Source organism: Pleurodeles waltl, chromosome 3_1 (genome assembly GCF_031143425.1).
Source record: "Pleurodeles waltl isolate 20211129_DDA chromosome 3_1, aPleWal1.hap1.20221129, whole genome shotgun sequence".
Taxonomy (NCBI): domain Eukaryota; kingdom Metazoa; phylum Chordata; class Amphibia; order Caudata; family Salamandridae; genus Pleurodeles; species Pleurodeles waltl.
The window spans coordinates 964,350,621-964,370,117 of NC_090440.1; the positions used below are offsets into that span (position 1 = coordinate 964,350,621).

Consider the following 19,497-nt stretch of genomic DNA (forward strand, 5'->3'; position numbering starts at 1 on the left):
GCTGTAACTGACGGTACCTCGAGCAGAGCTGGGTTTGAAACCAGTGTAGAAAGTAGTCTGTGCCTGTTGGTGTAAAACACACTCATACACACAATACGTACCTTTGTGGCAGTTCCCTGGCTTTGTACAACTACATGCAGAAATAGATTTGTTCAAATGGAAGGTGGGAGGTTGCATGACAGCAGGTGACCTATTTAAATTGGGTGCACTGAATTTGCTAGGGAGTGCAATGGAAGCATTCTTGTATAAAGGAGTCAATTACTTCATTTTCATGCCTTGTCTTGGACCGTGCAGCAGATATGTGGATACATTCGGGTCATAACACGTACCTCTAGCATGCTCTGCTTATCTGGTGGGAGTGGGCCAAGGTTGATGAAGCATTACTCGATTGTACATGGCCCTCAGGGTGGATGCACCCAAACGTGAGCTGATAGAGGGAAGTGGAAGGCAGACTCTGAGATACAGTTTATGGACAAACAATATCATTGCACTTGTACTAATACCAAAAGCTTCTAGCAACTCTAGGTACCAGCTTCTGTATTTCAGCTTGATAAATAGACCCTACATGACTTTAGCAATGCTTCATAGACTAGATAGATCCAAGCAGGGCACTGGGCTGCTCTAAATGCAAAGATCAATGGATTATGTACTATCATCTGGTATGGGATTGTATATGTACAAATGAATATTGGAATCATGTTAGGGTGTGTAGAGAAGAGTGGCAATCATTGCAGCTCAGTATTTTGATGCTCCCACAGATATGCCGGCCAGGCATTGATGCATTGCACTCAAACAACTAAACCAAGACTAGATTTATTCAGCTCATTTGATTATTAGCTAAAATGTTTATTGTGATATACTGGCTAACACCCAAGAAACTGACAGTTGAGAATTGGATACAAGATGTCTCAGAGTGGTCCTTAACTGAGGAAATATTCATGAAGCTAGGCAGATGAGTTGAAAAACATAAGAATGTCTTAGAAGTATGGAAGGCCTGCCAAGAAATATTGTGTACCCATTTGAAGAGTGACCCCCATGAAGAGTCCATGTGTCAAAGTAAAAACCTATGTCACTTGATTCTTTTCAGTGTAGATGGTTGTGAATGTGTCATGTATATGATGAATAAGAAATGTTGCTTTTTGTTAATTGTTTGGCATCCTCTGATGTTATTTCTTTGATTTCTGGAAACACACCAAAGTTAATAAAATACATCTATAAATAATGGAAGTATTTCGTGGCAGTCCCAAAGGTTTATGGATAATGTCGCCTTCAATCCCCTACCTGTTTTAGTGGCTTCAGACAATCCTTGCTATGGTAAATTCTTATTGTCCACTCATTATGACCGTGGCAAAGGGTGTGGTTTATTACCAGTCTCTAACATCTCACCCCTTATGGGGGTTCCACAGTGATCGACTACCAAGAATACCACATCTAAAGCACACAGCTGTTTTGGAAGAAGAGCCTCAGAGATAATCCAGTAGACTGATCAGATGGCCTATTCTTAGAGTTCCCCAAACAGATGTTTTTTCATTGCAGACTTGAAATACTTCTCAGACTTAGGGCTCTCAGATTTTTTGGAAGAGAATTCCATTTCTTCTATTCATTTCCTTATGGCAGTTCAAAGTGGCCTGTGTTGGGCTGGTCTCCATTCCAAAGCCCTTGTGGTTGCTCCAAAGGTTCCCAGGTATGGTCACTTTATATGTCCACTCCTCATTGTGACACCAAATGTTCCTGAGCAGGATCAGTTTCTGTTCCCGAGAGTCATGGTGGCAGCAAAGGTTACATCCACTCAGTCCAGCCTACACAGTGGCTCCAAAGCTTCTTGGATATGATTACTCTCTTTCTAAATGCCTCATAATAACAGCAGACATTCAAGATTACCACCTTACTCAAAGTTATAGTGACACTAAATATTACCTAGATGGTCAATTATTTTACACTAGCTCCCAAGGCAGCATCATTTTTATTCCCATGCACAGTCACTTTGTATAAATCTATGGCCTCTTGGGGCATCCAATGATTGCTGTGTATGATCACTCCTTGTCCTAACTATTCATAGTGGTTGAAAAGCTTCTAGGGGCATTCACTCTCTATCCCCCATCCCTCGTGGTGTCACAGCGCATTCCAAAGAATGGCAACTCCTTGATCCCCCCTCACATAATGGCAGCTCCTACGGTTACCATGGATGATCTCTCTCCAGTTCTCATTTTTCATGATTGTGGTAAAGGTTTTGGCACATGAGACCTCATTATCTCTTCACCTCTCATAGTTACATGAATGGTTCTGGTGTATATTCACGCTCTGTCCCCCAACCCTGGGATGAACACAAAAGGTTCCCATGTATGGCCATTCTCGTTGTCCTAGCTTCTTCCTGTTGCCTCTGTGCACTGATAGATGACCACTGAAGATGTTATACGTTTGTTTCAGGTGGGAGCCTGAAGTAACTATGAAAGTTCTACTCGGCCTTTCACTGCTGTTCAGCTGCTTTGGAGAGTCATATTCAGACAGTAAGTGCCAAGCTTATTAATGCATCCTGAATAGCTGTGCCTCTGTGATGCCAAGTGACTGGGTAATGTATGGATCTCTTGTCTGGCATGACCTGTGAGATGTGCATAGTATCTGAAATATGATATGTACCTCATTAAATACATACAAATTAACATGCAGGGTGGGCCCATGAGCCTGCTGTAGAAGTGCCTGATTCTGACACAGATTGCAAAATCCTTTCACAAGGTTACCTGACAAGTGCCTGATTTGCCACAATGCTTACTAGTCTTCCAGATGTGTGATATGTTACTAGCTGCCCTAACACTACTGCCCTTTCAGAATTCTCTCTGAAAACTGGCTGATGCTGCATCAATCCTATTCACCTTTCAGAGATGCCCCTAATTTCACTGATATGTCTAATTCTTGCCAACCTTGAGGTGGGACTGTGCAAAGTTAAAATTAGGGGTCAGTTACAATGCCTACATGGGTGCAAAATGTTCAATTTAAATGTCACTTATGACATTCTGTACTTGAAATAAATAAACAGAACACATCACTTCCTTCATGTGACTCTGTGTTAAAAATTCTGAGCGGCCCTGGAAGTCACCAAGAGGGTTCATTTGAATATTCAAGCCCAGTCAGGGGGCTTCAGGATGCTGGATATATTCTCTTAAATGCCTCCCTCCATCACACGGTGTCCACTGATTTCAAGAAAGTGTAGTTGTCTGGACTGTGAAGGGTGAGAACCCCATGACCTGAGGTCTGTGTGCTGGTCCACCATGTCACACAGTCCCAGGAATAGGCCACTTCAGCCCTGCAGAGGGCTCCCCTGTTTGGCTGGGTGAAGACACTCTAACAAGCCCTGGGTCAGAGCTCTGGCTAGGCCTGGGTTGGAAGCCTTCATCCTTTCGCTCTGTTCTCTGGCCCGTCATGTTGCAAAGTGCCTGGGAAGGCCTCCCCTACCCATGTTTAAAAAAGCTCTGACTGGGTCCCCAAGTGTGGAAGCTCCAGTCTATGGGCTCCCTTCTCTGGCCGGACATGTCTCAAGGTGCCCAGGATAGCTCTTGCAGGCATTGGAAGTTCCCCCCTGCCTGCCTTGGTTAAGAAGTTCTGACTGGGTGCTGGGTCAGAGCTCTGGCATGCCCGGAGTTGGAAGCCCCTGACCCTGCTCTCCATTCTCCAGGTCTCTATATTGCAAAGTGCCCAGGACAAGGTCATGCAAGCCCCTGGAGGGCTCTCCGGCTTAGCTGGGTGAAGAAGATCTGAATGAGCATAGGTTTGTAGCTCCAGCTGGCCCATTATTGGAAGCCTCCATATCTGGGGTCCATTCCCCAGCCTGCTGTGTCACAAAGTGCCTGGGATGGGGACCCGCAGGCCTGGAAGCGTCTTCCCTGCCTGCCCTTGTTAAGAAGTTCTGATTGGCCCTGGGTCAGACCTTCGGCATGCCTGGGGGTGTAGACCCTGTGCCCTGGGCTCCATTAACCAGGCCTCCATGTTACAAAGTGACTGATACCGGGTCCCTAGTTGGAGCCCCAGCTGTCCCACGGCTGAAGCCCTCCCTATCTAGGCTCCATTAGCGAGCCTGCTGTGTCACAAAGTGCCTCGAACACGGTCTTGTAGGCTCAGAAAGGTCTCTCCTGGCTGCCCTTGTTAAGAAGCTCTGATTGGGCCCCAGGTCAGATCTCTCGCAGGCCTGGGGGTAGAGGCCTGGGATCCCTTCTTCTGTGAGTCTCCCAAGCCCCTGGAGAGCTCCTCAACTGAGCCAGATGGAGAAGTTCTGACCGGGCTCCAGGTTGGAACTCCGTTGGGTACATGGCTAGAAACATCCATACTTGGGCTCTGTCCTCCAGTCTGCTGTGTCCAAAAGTTCCAAAGATTTAGGCCCCACAGGCACTGGAAAGCCTCCTGCCTACTTGGGCCAAGAAACTCTGTCAAGGCCCCAGGTAGGAGATCTGGCAGGGCTGGTGGTATAGGCCCTTGGCCCTGGGCTCAATTGTCCAGGCCTCCATGTTGCGAAGTGCCCAGGACGGGGTTCCTCAGGCCCTGGAAGGGATCTCTTGTTTGGCCTGGTGAAGAAGAGCTCTCTGAAGAAGAGAGTAAGAGCTCTGGCAAACCCAGGGGTGAAAGTCTTTGGTTCCGGGCCTGCGTCCCCAGCCAGCTGTGTCCTAAAGTACCAAGGATCGGGTCTCCCCTTCCTGCCTGGGTCAAGAAGCACTGATTGGCCCCCAGGGCAAAGCTCTGGCTGGCCTTTAATGAAAACCCTAACCCTGGGCTCCATCCTCTAGCTTGCTATGGCCAAAAGCCCCTGGTATGGGACCCTCCAATCCCTGGAAGGCCTCTGCTGCCTGCCTAGGTTTAGAAGCTCTGACTGTGCCCCCGGTAAGAGATCTAGTGGGCCTTGGGATGCATTTCCCTGACCCGCCTTCCCCAGCCTGCTCAGACAGCTAGACCCCAGGACAGGGCTCCTCTGCTTGGGTGGGAGAAACATCTCTGTCCAGGCCCTGTGTCAGAGCTCCACGAAGCAGCCTGACAGCCCCATGTGTGAGGCATTTCCCAGGCCCTGAGATCCTGGACTGGGAGCCCCTTGTGCATCCACGGACAAGCTAAAACTGATTCATAAGACATGGTGTGAATAGGTGGCCTTCCTTCAAGGCCAGTCACCTGGTCGCTCTTATTCTGGCCATCTCATTCCACATGCCATAGGAATAAATAGCTACCCCAGAAGTCAAGATGAAGGCTCATTTGCCTCTTCAAGCCCAACCAGGGCTCCAGAAAGTTAGACTCTTTTTCTTGATGTCTTTGCCACCTGGTTGATCCTGCCAGTAGCACATGCTTGTCTCAAAGATTAAGCCATGTACACATAAATAAACGCAGCTGGTTCAGTAAAACTTCAAATGACTCATTAAATCAGTTATGGTTCATTTGATCGTCCCATTTGTTACTTGGATACCTGTGTTAATTCTGAAGCTAATACATGCTGACATATGCTGACCTTCCGGGATGCATGCATTAGAACAAGACCAGTCCGGGCTTGCCCAGGTGCTTTTGTGACTCCAGATAATCTCAGGCCAATCGCACATCCATGTGATGGTGATGATACATTCAAATGCTTTAATGTTGATCAGTTGGAGGGCAAGTGTGTTGCCAGCAGCTGCAGTAATTCCAGCTCCAATAGTGTATAATCAAGTTGCTGAAGTTAAGAAGCTTGTTATTGGACTTTGGGTTTAAGCTAAGCTACTGCCTGTCCCAACTCTTACTTCTTGGCATCCCCTTGATTCTCTTGACTGAGTGTCCTCCCAAGGTCAGACCCCTGTTTGCCCATCACAGGGGGGGCCCACCATGGAGAGATGCCACCAGACCTTCCCCACTTTGGAGGCTGGGTGGGCGCCTTGTCTGCCCCAGGCTTACAAAACCAAAAGTGTCTGGCTGCCTGCTAGGCATGGCTTATAAGAGCTTATATTGCATATGAACCCACTTACCTGCTTGAACGCTAGAACTTAAAGATGATGATGCAACTGAAAAAATACTGTTTTTCTTTTTAAAAAATCTTTCCAAGGTTCAAAGTCTGACATTTCCTGCAGATATTTTCCAAAGAAAATTAGATGAAAAGATTGCCCTTCCCCCGACCTAGATTCAAGATGATAGAGAAGCAGGCATCACAAAGTGCCAGCCTTTTTAGGTCTGGCCTAAAGATGGCTTTAGCTTGTGTTTTCTAAACAATATTTTACAAAATAAATACATACATATGTTGGAGCTCCATATCAACATTATTTCACCATTGGTCTGTTGACATGTCACTCAAATTATATTCCGTTCCACCCCATCAGAAGGTATAGATCAGCCGACCAGCCCACTCCATTTATTGGACTCTTTTAATTTGTGTAACTGTATTGTGCCCATGTGAATGTAACATACACCTAAAAATAAGTTCTCCAAAAATAGAAACTATTAGACACTTGCACTTCCCCTCAAGGGTCGGGGGTTTTGTTAGAGCTTCACTTCGCTTTCTATCTATCTATCTATCTATCTATCTATCTATCTATCTATCTATCTATCTATCTATCTATCTATCTATCTATCTATCTATCTATCTATCTACACACACACACACACATTTCTTGCTCTATACATATATATATATCTTTATAAATATGTATATATGTGTAGAAATGGTGAACTTGCACAAGTTCATTATATTGAGGCACAAGACATATGGATATTGGGATTTCTAATTAAAGTTCATGCTGAAGTAAATATGTATGCCGTTACCTTCAAAATAGGAAGCTTTGATTTTTAATTTGTTTGCATCATTTGAGCATGATGTAAACCCGAGACTTGAGAACTGCACATGGCCTTTTTAAATGAGACCAAACGTGTATTTGACTATCAGCCTTGATGGTTGGCAGGTGTGATCTAGGAGGACTATAAATACCAGAGTGCCGCAGGCTGAAACATCATGGCGAAATTTACCAGGTCGGTGAGCAGGTTTCACGGACTTCAGTTGGGAAAGCACAGAGGCCCTCATTCTGACCCTGGCGGTCGGTGATAAAGCGGCGGCCAAGCCGCCAACAGGCCGGCGGTCTAAAATATGCAATTCTGACCCTGGCGGGAACCGCCAACACAGCCCGCCAACTTAACACTCCGACCGCCACAGCGGTACAAACAAACAGCGCGGCGGTTCCCGCCAACAGCCAGGCGGCAGACAATGTACCGCCCACCCTATTACGACCCACCAATCTGCCACCTTTTCCGGGGCGGGAGCACCGCCGATAAGAACACGGCGGAAACAGACTACGAACGGGAAAACGCTCACCTCTACGCACTCCACGCGAGATTCCGGCAGTATGGAACCAGAGTTGCAGGTCATCCCCGCACTCCTATTCCTGCTCATATACCAGGAGCACGCCCGGCGGCGCGGAAGACATCGGTGAGTACTGCACCTACGACACAGGGGAGGGAAAAGATTACCGGCACACACCCACCCACCCACACCCACTACAACACACACATCAATGCATTCCTACAGATCACTGTCACAACCCACAAACCACCCCCCTCCGAAATAATGCAAAGACCAAAAGAAGAGATCATAAACGGCCAGATATATTGAAATATGGACACCAGTAATCCCAATAAATAAATAAACTATGTACAAAATATATACAGCTACTAAATGTAGTCCAACCACTGTCCGTGGATCACAGGGGTCCTGTGCAAAGGGGCAAGGCCCAGTCCCACGACAAGAACTCCACGGAGAGAACACTGCAGGGGCATCAGAAAGAAAATAGGACAGGCACCTCAGGGGGAAGGGAAGGGGGGGCACCTCAGCCACTTGAGTACACGACGCCAGATCCACGAGGGGACTCCATGACCACTGGCCCATCCTGGGGAGAGCAAAGCCACAGTCCAAACAGTCCATACAGTGGGTGGCCTGCCCACTGGCCCATCCTGGGGAGAGCAAAGCCACAGTCCAAACAGTCCATACAGTGGGTGGCCTGCCCACTGGGCCATCCTGGGGAGAGCAAAGCCACAGTCCAAACAGTCCATACAGTGGGTGGCCTGCCCACTGGGCCATCCTGGGGAGAGCAAAGCCACAGTCCATACAGTCCATACAGTGGGTGGCCTGCCCACTGGGCCATCCTGGGAAGAGCAAAGCCACAGTCCATACAGTCCATACAGTGGGTGGCCTGCCCACTGGGCCATCCTGGGGAGAGCAAAGCCACAGTCCATACAGTCCATACAGTGGGTGGCCTGCCCACTGGGCCATCCTGGGGAGAGCAAAGCCACAGTCCATACAGTCCATACAGTGGGTGGCCTGCCCACTGGGCCATCCTGGGGAGAGCAAAGCCACAGTCCATACAGTCCATACAGTGGGTGGCCTGCCCACTGGGCCATCCTGGGGAGAGCAAAGCCACAGTCCAAACAGTCCATAACAGACCCCACTGCCACTGGAGGAGGCAAGTTGGCCAGAGGACATCCTGCAGCCCTGCCCGAGATAGATCCTGCCCTGCCACGTCTGCCAAAGGGCCAACGGTTCTTGCCTTGAAGGGCCCAGTTCAGCGGTTCCTGAGACGGCGGGGCCCAGTTCAGCGGTCCTTGCCCTGAAGGGCCCAGTTCAGCGGTTCTTGAGACGGTGGGGCCCAGCGGATCGGTGCTTGAGACGGCGGGGCCCAGTTCAGCGGTTCTTGAGACGGCGGGGCCCAGTTCAGCGCTCCTTGCCTTGAAGGGCCCAGTTCAGTGGTGCTTGAGACGGCGGGGCCCAGTTCAGCGGTTCTTGAGACGGCGGGGCCCAGTTCAGCGCTCCTTGCCTTGAAGGGCCCAGTTCAGCGGTGCTTGAGACGGCGGGGCCCAGCGGAGCGGTGCTTGAGACGGCGGGGCCCAGTTCAGCGCTCCTTGCCTTGAAGGGCCCAGTTCAGCGGTGCTTGAGACGGCGGGGCCCAGTTCAGCGGTTCTTGAGAGGGCGGGGCCCAGTTCAGCGCTCCTTGCCTTGAAGGGCCCAGTTCAGCGGTGCTTGAGACGGCGGGGCCCAGCGGAGCGGTGCTTGAGACGGCGGGGCCCAGTTCAGCGGTTCTTGAGACGGCGGACGGTCTATGGCCAACTGCTAATTGCCTGGTGGTGCCCTCCTGGGCAGCGGGGATGGTGCTCCTTCACTGCCCACCTGGGCTGTGGGTGGTGGGGCCCTCCTGGCCAGCTGGGTTGGGTCCTCCCTGGGCAGCGGCTATGGGGGTGGTGGGCTCTCCCGGGGCAGCTGTGCCGGTTCCTCCCGGGGCAGCGGCTATGGGGGTTGTGGGCTCCTCCTGGGCAGCAGGCCTGCTGCCTGACCTCTCCGACTTGCTGCCCTTGCCCTCCTTAGTCGTGGGCCTGTGGCCCTTGCCTCCCTTTGGAGCTGTGGCTGGTGACTGTCTCTGGGTGGTGTCCGGGGGGGATGTAGAAGGCGGGCTCCTGCGGCGCCCCTTCTGCTCCTCTTCCCAGGGGGTGGGCTGGCTGTCCCCTTGCTGCTGGGCGAAGATCCAGACATGCGGGCTGGCGGGCTCCAATACCCCTGCACCCTTGTCAAGGGGGCTGCAGGGCTGGTGGTGGCTGAGGTGCTCTTCTTACCCCGACGAGAAGGAGGGGGGGGCTCAGGGTCAGGAAAGAAGTTAGTAGTGGCGAGGAAGAGCTTCTTGGGACAATGGAGAGTGGTAGGTACAGTGGGAATGGGAGTGGAGGGAGAGGATGTGGTTGTAGGTGAGTCACGTTTGCTGTCTTTGGGTGCAGGTGCAGGAGGGATAGGCTGTCGTGAGGTGGATGGCTGTTGGGTGGGTGGGTGGCTGCGTTTGTGTGGTGTGGAAGAGGGGGTGACAGACACAGTGGGAGAGGACACAGGGGACGTGTAAATGGCAGTGGGGGTGGTGACTGCACGTGTGCGGACTGGAGTGGAGGGTGTGCTGGTGATGGAAACACTGGCTGATGGTGAGGTGAATGGAGGTGTGAGTGTAGACGTCACAGGGAGGGAGGAGGGAGACGAGGAGGTGGGGGTCACAGAGGTGGTAGTGACTGTTGGCATGTCTGCATCGGAATGTTGCGTGTGTGAATGTCTGCGTGATCTGTGGTGCTTATGTTTGGATGAGCTTCTCTTGGGTGTTGAGGTGTGTGCAGGCTGGTCTGATGGTGTGGGTGGGACAGGCAGAGGAACAGGAGACTGGGAGGAGGGAGTTAGTAGAGGCAGGCAGGAGACAGGGACAATGGCTGCCGTCAGTGCTGAGGCCAGAGCCTGGAACGATCGCTGATGGGCAGCCTGACCCGAATGAATGCCCTCCAGGTACGCATTGCTGCGATGAACCTCCCTCTCCACCCCCTGGATGGCATTCAAAAGGGTAGTCTGCCCAACAATGAGCGTTCGGAGGAGGTCAATGACCTCCTCACTGAGGGCAGCGGGGGTAACAGGGACAGGGCCTGAGGTGCCTGGGGCGAAGGAGATGCCCGGCTTCCTGGCAGAGCGGGCACGGGGCGAACGCTGAGGGGCTGCTGGGAGGGCGGTGATGGTGCGCTGGGTGGCGGCTGTACCTGTAATGGCGGGGGGCACGGATGGTGCCACCCCCGCAAGGGAGCCCCCTTCCGAGGACGTGTCCGTGTCGCTGCAGGGTCCAGTCGTCCCCGTCGTGGAGCTCCCCTCGCCCTCCGTCTCACTGGTCCAGTCTGACTCTGTGGCATGGCCCTCCTGGGCCATGTGAGATGCAGCTCCCTCCTGCCCCGATGCCACTTCTCCTCCGCCTGATGATGCTGATGCACACAAGCACAGAAAGACAAACAAAAAGGGGGGGGGAGAGAGAAATAAAGGGATATTGATTACATGGATCTCCGGTACAGTTAGCGGACATGACAGACACAGATGCCCCCTGCACTAAGTTGCGCACTTGGGGTCCGCTACACATTCCGTGGAACATGCCCTACACGCCTAGAGTTGACAACTGCACCCATGGATGACACGGCCCAGGGATGGCTGTACTGACAAACTACTGAGGGTGGTGGCTGGGGACACAGGGGCTTACGGGGGTGCCCAGCCTACGGATATCGCCCTGGCCTAGGGGGACCCCCAGCCCTCCTCCCCCAACCAGACACCTCCACTGCGCGACAACAGAGTAGATAATGCTTGTACTCACCCCCTTGTGTCTGCTGTGCTGCCCTCACGCGCCCATCCAAATCAGGGTAGGCCACCGCCAGGATCCGGAACATCAGGGGGCTCAGTTGACGGCAGGCACCCCGCCTACGTTGGGAGGCCATCCCCAGCAGAGACTCGGCGGTCTTCTTGGTCCCGCGGCGGATGTCCTCCCACCTCTTGCGGCAGTGGGTGCCCCGTCGATGGTGGACCCCCAGGGTCCGGACTTCCTTGGCGATGGCACGCCAAATCTCGATCTTCTCATGGGCGCGGACCTATGTGACACGTACAGGGAGGGAGAAATACCACGTTCAAGTTTGTCAGCATTTTCCTTGCCAGTGGCCCAACATGCCCCCCATCCCCGCCATGCCCCCCGCCAGGCCCAACATGCCCCCCATCCCCGCCAGGCCCCCCGCCATGCCCCCAAGCCAGCCAGTGGCCCCAAATCCAGATAGAATTAAACTCACTTGTTGGTCTGGAGGACCGTAGAGTAGCGCATACTGGGGGAGGACCCCATCCACAAGTTTCTCCAACTCCTCTCCAGTGAAGGCAGGGGCCCTTTCCCCAGGTGCAGCAGCCATTGTCCCTTCCAGACCGAGGTCACAGCAACACTTGCAGTATAGGTCCTCTCCTGTGAAAGTTCAAGTCGCAAGTGGATAAGTAGATAGAAAATGGCGGTCACGTCCGCGGCGGTGCGTACCGCGGCGGTGCGTCCCGCCACCGCCGGCGCCCTTCGCCATTGGCTCCTGAAACCCATAGGCTTCAATGTTAACCAATGCGGCTTGGCGCCGCGGTCTTGGCCCGCCGCCCGCCGCGGTGTGCCACGCCAGCGCATTGACCTCACATCCCATTGTCACACTTCACAGGTCAGGCAGCCGCCATTTCCAGGGCCCCATGGCTCAATTTCAACTGCGTCACACAGGCCTAGGCCTTGCATAGCCACTCAGACACGCCATTCACTGCATAGAGAATCGTTTACTGTGCTAGCTGTGAGTACATACCTGTGGGTTGCTTGACTGTGTGCTCCATGTTGTCCTTCCTAGGCACCGTCCGCTGGGTTGGGCGAGGAGACGGATGAATCCTCCCGTGTACCGACCGCTGGTGGACCTGTCGACAATGGAAGAACGCCACATTATCCTGACCTACCGTCTTAACCGTGCCACTATCCATGAACTGTGTGCCCAGCTGGAGCCCGACCTGATGTCCCCCATCCGCCAACCCACAGGGATTCCCCCTCTGGTGCAGGTCATGTCAGTACTCCATTTCTTGGCAAGTGGGTCATTTCAGACAACCGTGGGAATTGCTTCTGGGATGTCTCAGCCCATGTTTTCGAAGGTGTTATCCAGAGTGTTGTCTGCCCTGATGAAATCCGTGAGGAGCTACATCATTTTCCCTGAGGTGGGCGAATTGGCTACAGTGAAGGGTGATTTCTACGCCCTTGGACATATTCCCAACGTAATTGGTGCCATTGATGGGACCCATGTGGCTTTGGTTCCCCCAAGAGACAGGGAGCAGGTGTACAGGAACAGAAAAAATTACCATTCAATGAACATCCAGGTGGTGTGTTTGGCTGACCAGTACATCTCGCATGTAAATGCCAAATTCCCAGGGTCAGTGCATGACGCCTACATCCTCAGGAATAGCAGCATCCCTTACGTGATGGAACAGCTACAGAGACACCGTGTATGGCTAGTGGGGGACTCTGGGTACCCCAACCTGTCGTGGCTACTGACCCCAGTAAGGAATCCCCGGACCAGGGCAGAGGAACGGTACAATGAGGCCCATGGGCGTACTAGGAGGGTGATCGAACGCACCTTTGGCCTCCTAAAGGCCAGGTTTCGGTGCCTGCATATGACAGGAGGATCCCTAATGTACTCACCTAAGAAGGTGTGTCACATCATCGTGGCCTGCTGCATGCTTCAAAACCTGGCTTTGCGTCGCCAGGTGCCTTTCCTGCAGGAGGATGGTCGAGACGGTGGTGTTGTGGCAGCGGTGGAACCTGAGGAGAGTGACGAGGAGGAAGATGACGGGGCTGAAACAGACAACAGGGACAGAATCATTGAACAGTACTTCCAATAGGACACAGGTAACATTTCAAAGATAATTTAGTAAATGTTAACTACTCTCCTGCATCTCTGCTGCCTGTCTATTTGCCCCAGTGTATGATGACTGAGTTTTGGCTTTTCCCTCCCTATTTCAGATCTGGGGTCCCCACTACGAGTCCTGTGCTTCGTTTCCCCATGGACTAGAGCTTTGTGGCAGCTGTTTGTTGACTTCACCATGTACAAGGACATATTTGCACTGTCATGTCAATTACAATCTATTGAAATCACAGCCAGACTCCAGATTTTTTGGTGCAAAATAGGTGTTTATTTAAGTGCTCAAAATGGGATGGGTGGTTTCAAGTGGGTGGGGGCTATGGTGAAGGAATGTCCATGGCAGAGTCCAGAGTAACAGTCACACAGGTGCATTGTCCAGAGGCCTGTGGAGAGATGGAGCATGGGCAGTTCAAGGATGGACAGGGTGACAATGTGGGACAGTGGGATGACATCAGGTGGTATCCATTGCTGGCGGGGGTCTTGACATCCTACTCTGTCTTCTTGCGAGATCTCAGGGCCCTCTTGCGGGGTGGTTCTTCTCCTGCAGGAGGTGGGGGTCTGGTGGGCTGCTGCTGTGCGGGGGCCTCCTGTCCACTAGCGCCGGCGGAGGTGGTTGGCTGTTCTTGGTCCAGGCTAGTGGCAGGGGCCCTTGGGTGTTGTTGAGTGTCCGCCCTGTTGTTGACGAGGTCCTGCAGCAGCCCTACCATGGTAACCAGGGTGGTGTTGATGGCTCTGATGTCCTCCCTGTACCCCCGATAGTGTTCCTCCTGCAGTACCTGGATCTCCTGGAACCGGGCCAGTACCGTCGCCATCGTCTCCTGGGAGCGGTTGTATGCTCCCATGATGGTGGTGAGGACCTCGTGGAGAGTGGGTTCCCTGGGCCTCTCCTCCCCCCCCTGTCGCACAGCTGCCCTCCGAGTTCCCCTGTTTCCCTGGGCCTCTGCCCCCTGGCCGGTGTGCCCACTACCACTGCCCCCAGGTCCCTGTTGTTGTTGGGGTGGTGGGTTATCCTGGGTGCCCTGTAGTGGTAGACACACCGCAGATTGACGCGCCCTGGAGACAGAGGCATGGGCCCGCTGGGTGGGAGCTGTGCTGGTGTTCCCAGAGGGGTTTGGGTCTGTAGTGGCCTGGGCCTGTGTGAGGGGAACCGACTGTCCAGAGGTCCCCGATGGTCCGGGCTGGTCATCGGTGTCCAGGTCGACAGAGCTGCTGTCATCGCTGACGGCCTCTTGGGTGGGGGGTGTGGAGAATTCTGGCCCCTCCGCCGCGGTGTGTTGACGGTCGGGTCCTGCAGGGGTATAGAGGTATGGTTATAGTTTCAATGTGTGGCATATGGGTGTATCTGTGGGTTCTCGTGTCCCCAAGTGCTGGCATTCGTGTGTGGGGGCTTTGGTGAGGGTGGCTTGTGGGGGGGATGTGTATATGCATTGGGCATGCTTTGGTGATGGGTGTCCATGCTTAGTGGACGCATGCAGGCCTAGGTTTTGGGATGTGTGGGTTGTGATGGTGAGACATTGGCGGGGAATAGGTGTGCTGGGGGTGGGGGTGAGGATGGTGGTGGGGGTGAGGATGGTGGTGGGGGTGAGGGTGGGGGTGAGGATGGGGGTGGGGGTGAGGGTGGGGTTCGAGGATGGGGGTGAGGGTTGGGGTCTGATTTGGCATGCAGGTGGGGGGGAAGCAGTATTGAAGCTTCAACTTACCAGTATCCATTCCTCCGCCGACTCCTGCGAGGCCGTCAGGATGCAGGATGTTCAAGACTTCCTCCTCCCATGATGTGAATTGTGGGGGTTGAGGTGGGGGTCCTCCGCCAGTCTTCTGCACGGCGATGTTGTGCCTGGATACCATGGAACGCACCTTCCCCCGTAGGTCGTTCCATCGCTTCCTGATGTCTTCCCGATTTCTGGGGTGCTGTCCCACTGCGTTCACCCTGTCGACAATCCTCTGCCATAGCTCCGTCCTCCGGGCAATGCTGGTGTATTGTATCTGTGTGCCGAACAGCTGGGGCTCTACCCGAACGATTTCCTCCACCATGACCCTGAGTTCTTCGTCTGTGAAGCGGGGTTGTCTTTGGGGTGCCATGGGGTGGTGTGTATGATGTGTGGGGTGGAGTATGTGTATTTAAGTGAGTTGAGTGTGGTGGTGTGTGTTGTTTTGTGTGTGGATAGTGTGTGGGTGATGGTGTTGAGTGGCTGTGGCTGTTATTTTTTGGATGCTGGTGTCTCGCTCTTGCCTTCTTTACGAATTTGTTAGCGTAGGGGTTTGTGGGTGATGTGGGTGTGTGTTTTATATTGTATTGTGTGTGTGGGAGTGGTGTGTGTATGTGTATCAGGTGTGTGGGATTCAAATCGTCCAATGTGGCTGAGTTTTGTTCGTTTGTGTGTATTCTGACCGCAGCGGTGTGTCCCGCCAATGGAATACCGCGTTTGAATGACCGCCGCGTGGATTCGTGGGTCGTAATGGCATGGGCGTATTTCTGTTGGCGTGACGGTGGAGGTTTTGTCACCTCCACCTTTCCGCCGACCGCTGGTCTGGCGGTCTGTTGTGGCGGTCGGATTTTCGGAGGTTTGCCTTCTGCGGGTCAGAATGACCGTGGCGGGTTTCCGCGACCGCAGCGGGATTATGGAGGATTTCTGACCGGCGGTAGGCGCCTTTTACCGCCGAGGTCAGAATGACCACCAGAAGAGTCTGTCGGGACAATTGCAACGTATGTGTGCCTTTGATTCGGAGGAGTGCCTCGTTTGTGAAAGACACTGTGAATTATTACTGATGAAATGCTGCCTCCTTTATGAAAGCAGAAACCACTTTGAAAAAGACGGAAGAGTTGAAAGGCGTTAGTGGTGCTGGATTGAGCACTGTCTGGCATGGAGATGATATTAATCAAGATTAATAAATGAAGAGTTTATTTTACAGTCTCTGGGAGTGCAGCGTAATCTCTTTTTTATGTTACATATAGGGCTTGGTCCTTGCCCTGACGCAGCACCGGCAGTTAGGCACGTCTCTCAAAACAAAGAACTTGCACGCTCAGTGTTCCAAAAAGGTATTCAAAATTAAGCATCGCAGGGTCTTGCTGTTTTTGTATTGTCGTAGTTTGGACTCTTGCTCTAGGCAAGACTGCTGGTTAAAGGATGACAGTACTTTTGTTTTTAGTCGTCTACGTCTTTCCTACAACAAGTCGCTACAGTTGTCCCAACCTTACTGGCTCACTAGCAGCACCTCACCAGAAACACAATAGTAAAAGGTGATTTGTGGCAGCCTTTACGCATGGACTCGAGAGTAAGACATCTCAGGGAATGTCGTGGCTAAACGGAGATTACCCCTTTCTCACAGATATATCATGTCTCATACAAACACAGGCAATGACAAAGATGCAGTAAAGTTTCAATAGTTTTTATTCAACATAACTGCAATTTGAGATAAGTTGCATGGGCTGCAATGATTAGGATAATGAATAGTGCAAGAAACAGAATTGTGAAGACGAGAGTCATTATTACAAAGACCCCCACCATCTTGCAATGCATAGAAAAGACATACAAGATGTAATATGCCCTAATACCCTAATGTGAAAGGCCTAACCTCCTACCTAAAGGAGAGCTGGGTTTGTGAAACCTAATCTGCCAATGCCATGTCCATGAAAGGAGCTCCCAACCCTCGTTATCTTGGAATGAGGTCTCTATCTCAGACTCCGCAGGGAAGCGGAGACTGGGTCAGCGTCAAGACTACTGCAGCATCAATATCAGCGATGGTGGCGATGCCCTCTGGTCGGAATCCCTCTGATTATCTGTCTAAAGTGCAATATATTTATACATATCTTCAAGGACCCCTGACGTAGGTGTGTTCCCAAACAATAGATAACAGACATGCTTGGGACGGCAATTAATATAAACAATCCCTCGAAAGTATAGAGAGATAAAATCCCCAAGTGTGAGCACCTACTGTTTGTTTGTCTTTGGTGCTTGATCTTGACGCCTTAGCACGGTGACACTGATAATGTAACTCATAACAAGTGGCCTAACTCTAAACAAGGCAGCCATCTTAGAAGAAATAAATAATTAAATGTGCTAAGACAGAGCAAGATAAGTAGGTTAAAAGTTACTAGGTGACGGGGACACAAGTCTGCAAGCCAAAGGCTAAGCTAACTCCTGTTATCCCATTAAAACGAAGTAGGATTCACCACAGTATATTTTGAATATATTTTTGTTTTGAAACACTGAGCGTGTGTGTTCTCTGTTTTGAGAATCTTTGTAAATTGTGTACAACTAATGCAGCTCCAGCTTCCACGTGTCACGCCATGGGAGAGAAACCGACTGGCAGACAGAAGCTATATATATATATATATTTATATATATGTAACTATAACTCCTATTGTCCTAAGGTCATTACAACTCGCACCCTCGCCATGCACTGCTAATTACCCCACAAATTACGACACTCATGACATCTTTGATAACATCACTGATAATATCAATTTAATAGTTTCAGTAACATTTTTGATGAAAAAACTGCATGGCGAGGCTGTGAGTTCGTACCCTGGCCCCTTTTGTATTTTTTATTCATTTTTTCTGGGACTTGGCTGAAGCCGAGTCCCAACATGGCTGACAACATTTCCTTGTTGAAGTGTTGTCAGAAAATCAGATCTCATCACGAGATCGGGAGGGGTCATGAATCCTTCACGTCCCTATATATACAAATGTAATTTTTCTTTAATATCTGTAAAACTACCAAACAAATTTACACCACAAATCAAAAAGGCTCTGGACTAAGAGTTACATTTCTGCCAAATTTGGTGCAATTCTGTCCGGTGGTTTCGGCGCTATCACTTTTCAAAATCCGATTGAAAAATGAATAGGGAAAATGTGTCTGTGACCCCCTATTTTTCTTGGCCCACGCTGGATAGATCACCCCAAAAATTTCAAGACAGCAACTGAAGTGATGTCCATTGATTTTTGGAAAATTTCTTGAAGATTCATCAAACAGCGCCAAAGTTGTTAGCAAAACAAAAAACGCTTTTTCTATAGAAACTAGGTCCTAACTATAACACTATAATTACCTAGTGCCACTAGGTAGTATCTATCTGTTAGGACCTACATTCCATAGGAAAATATTTTTTTGCTTTTATTGACTTGGCTATATCTTTGGCACCATTTCATGAATCTTCATCCTAATTTCCAAAAAAGGTTTCCCATTGGGTCTCTTCACACATGGAAAGTTTCAGGGTTATCCATCAAATGAGGGACAAGAAGAAGGGGGGGTAAAAAAAAAAGTGTGTTTCCCATGTTAATTCTAATAGGGTCTTTAGATTCACCTTGAGCCCGAACCATGAATGGAATTACACCAAATCTGACAGGAAGCTAGATTTTGGTGTGCAGATCGTGCTTTTTGTGATTTGGTGTAAATGTGTTTAGTAGGTTTGGAAATATTAAAGGAAAAAGAAATATAGATGTCTAGGGAAGTGGATTCTCCTCGGATCCAACAGTCCCTCTGCTGATAGCTGAGTGACTGCCAACGCTTCAACCAGGAAGTGTTGGCTTCCATTTTGGGATTCAGCATCCGCCAAACAAAAACACAAAAAATGGAAAATACCCTAACAGTCTAGCCTGGGACCCAAGCAGGGCAAAAAGTATTAAAAAAAAAAAAAACACTTTCAGAAAATCTGTGGCACTGCTGTTTTATGCAGCTCCCTGTGAGCGGGAGCAATGCTGGTGGGGAGCTGGCTGGTATAGCGATGGCCTTGAAACTCCCCCATGGTCCCTGTCAACATTAAAAAGTTAACTTTTTGAGGTGAAACTTCAGAGAAAACACACTTTGGTGTTTTCTCTACAGTTGCACCTCAAAATGTTATCTGAAGAAAGCATTCGAAGAACATTCATACTGGCAAATTTACAGACACGCAAGGTCACTAAAGACGTTTCCACTGTGTCCTCTAGCAGTTTTAGTTTAGGAGATGCACTATACATTTTCCCAACGAGGTAGCACTTATTAATTAGCCATTAGAAAGTACTCCAGCTGGGTAGGCATTCTGCACAAAATGAGGGCCTCTCTTGGATAAATATGCAGGGCAAGATTCATTCTGGCATGATGCTCCTTTCATTGAAATTAAACCTCAACAGGAAGCACATACAGATATAAAACAAATTAGGTGCCCAAGTTGATGTCCCACTTCTGTAAAGTACTAATCATCCTAATTTCTTGCACATGGTCAAGGCAAAGCAAATATTTTTTGTCTGAATTTCCATCTTGATAAGTTATCTGTAAACCTTGATGGAGGTGTTTGCA

The 19,497-nt window shown here is 50.8% G+C and overlaps 1 protein-coding gene across 2 annotated transcripts in view; it reads left to right on the top strand.

Moving 5' to 3' along the window:
- The window catches only part of LOC138284826 (mucin-2-like), a 283,362-nt gene that overhangs the window by 128,836 nt on the left and 135,029 nt on the right, over positions 1-19,497 (top strand). For both annotated transcript variants that reach the window (XM_069224011.1, XM_069224012.1), the window contains exon 2: positions 2,428-2,507. In XM_069224011.1, the coding sequence (XP_069080112.1) occupies positions 2,428-2,507 (80 nt within the window). The remainder of the gene's footprint in view (positions 1-2,427; positions 2,508-19,497) is intronic.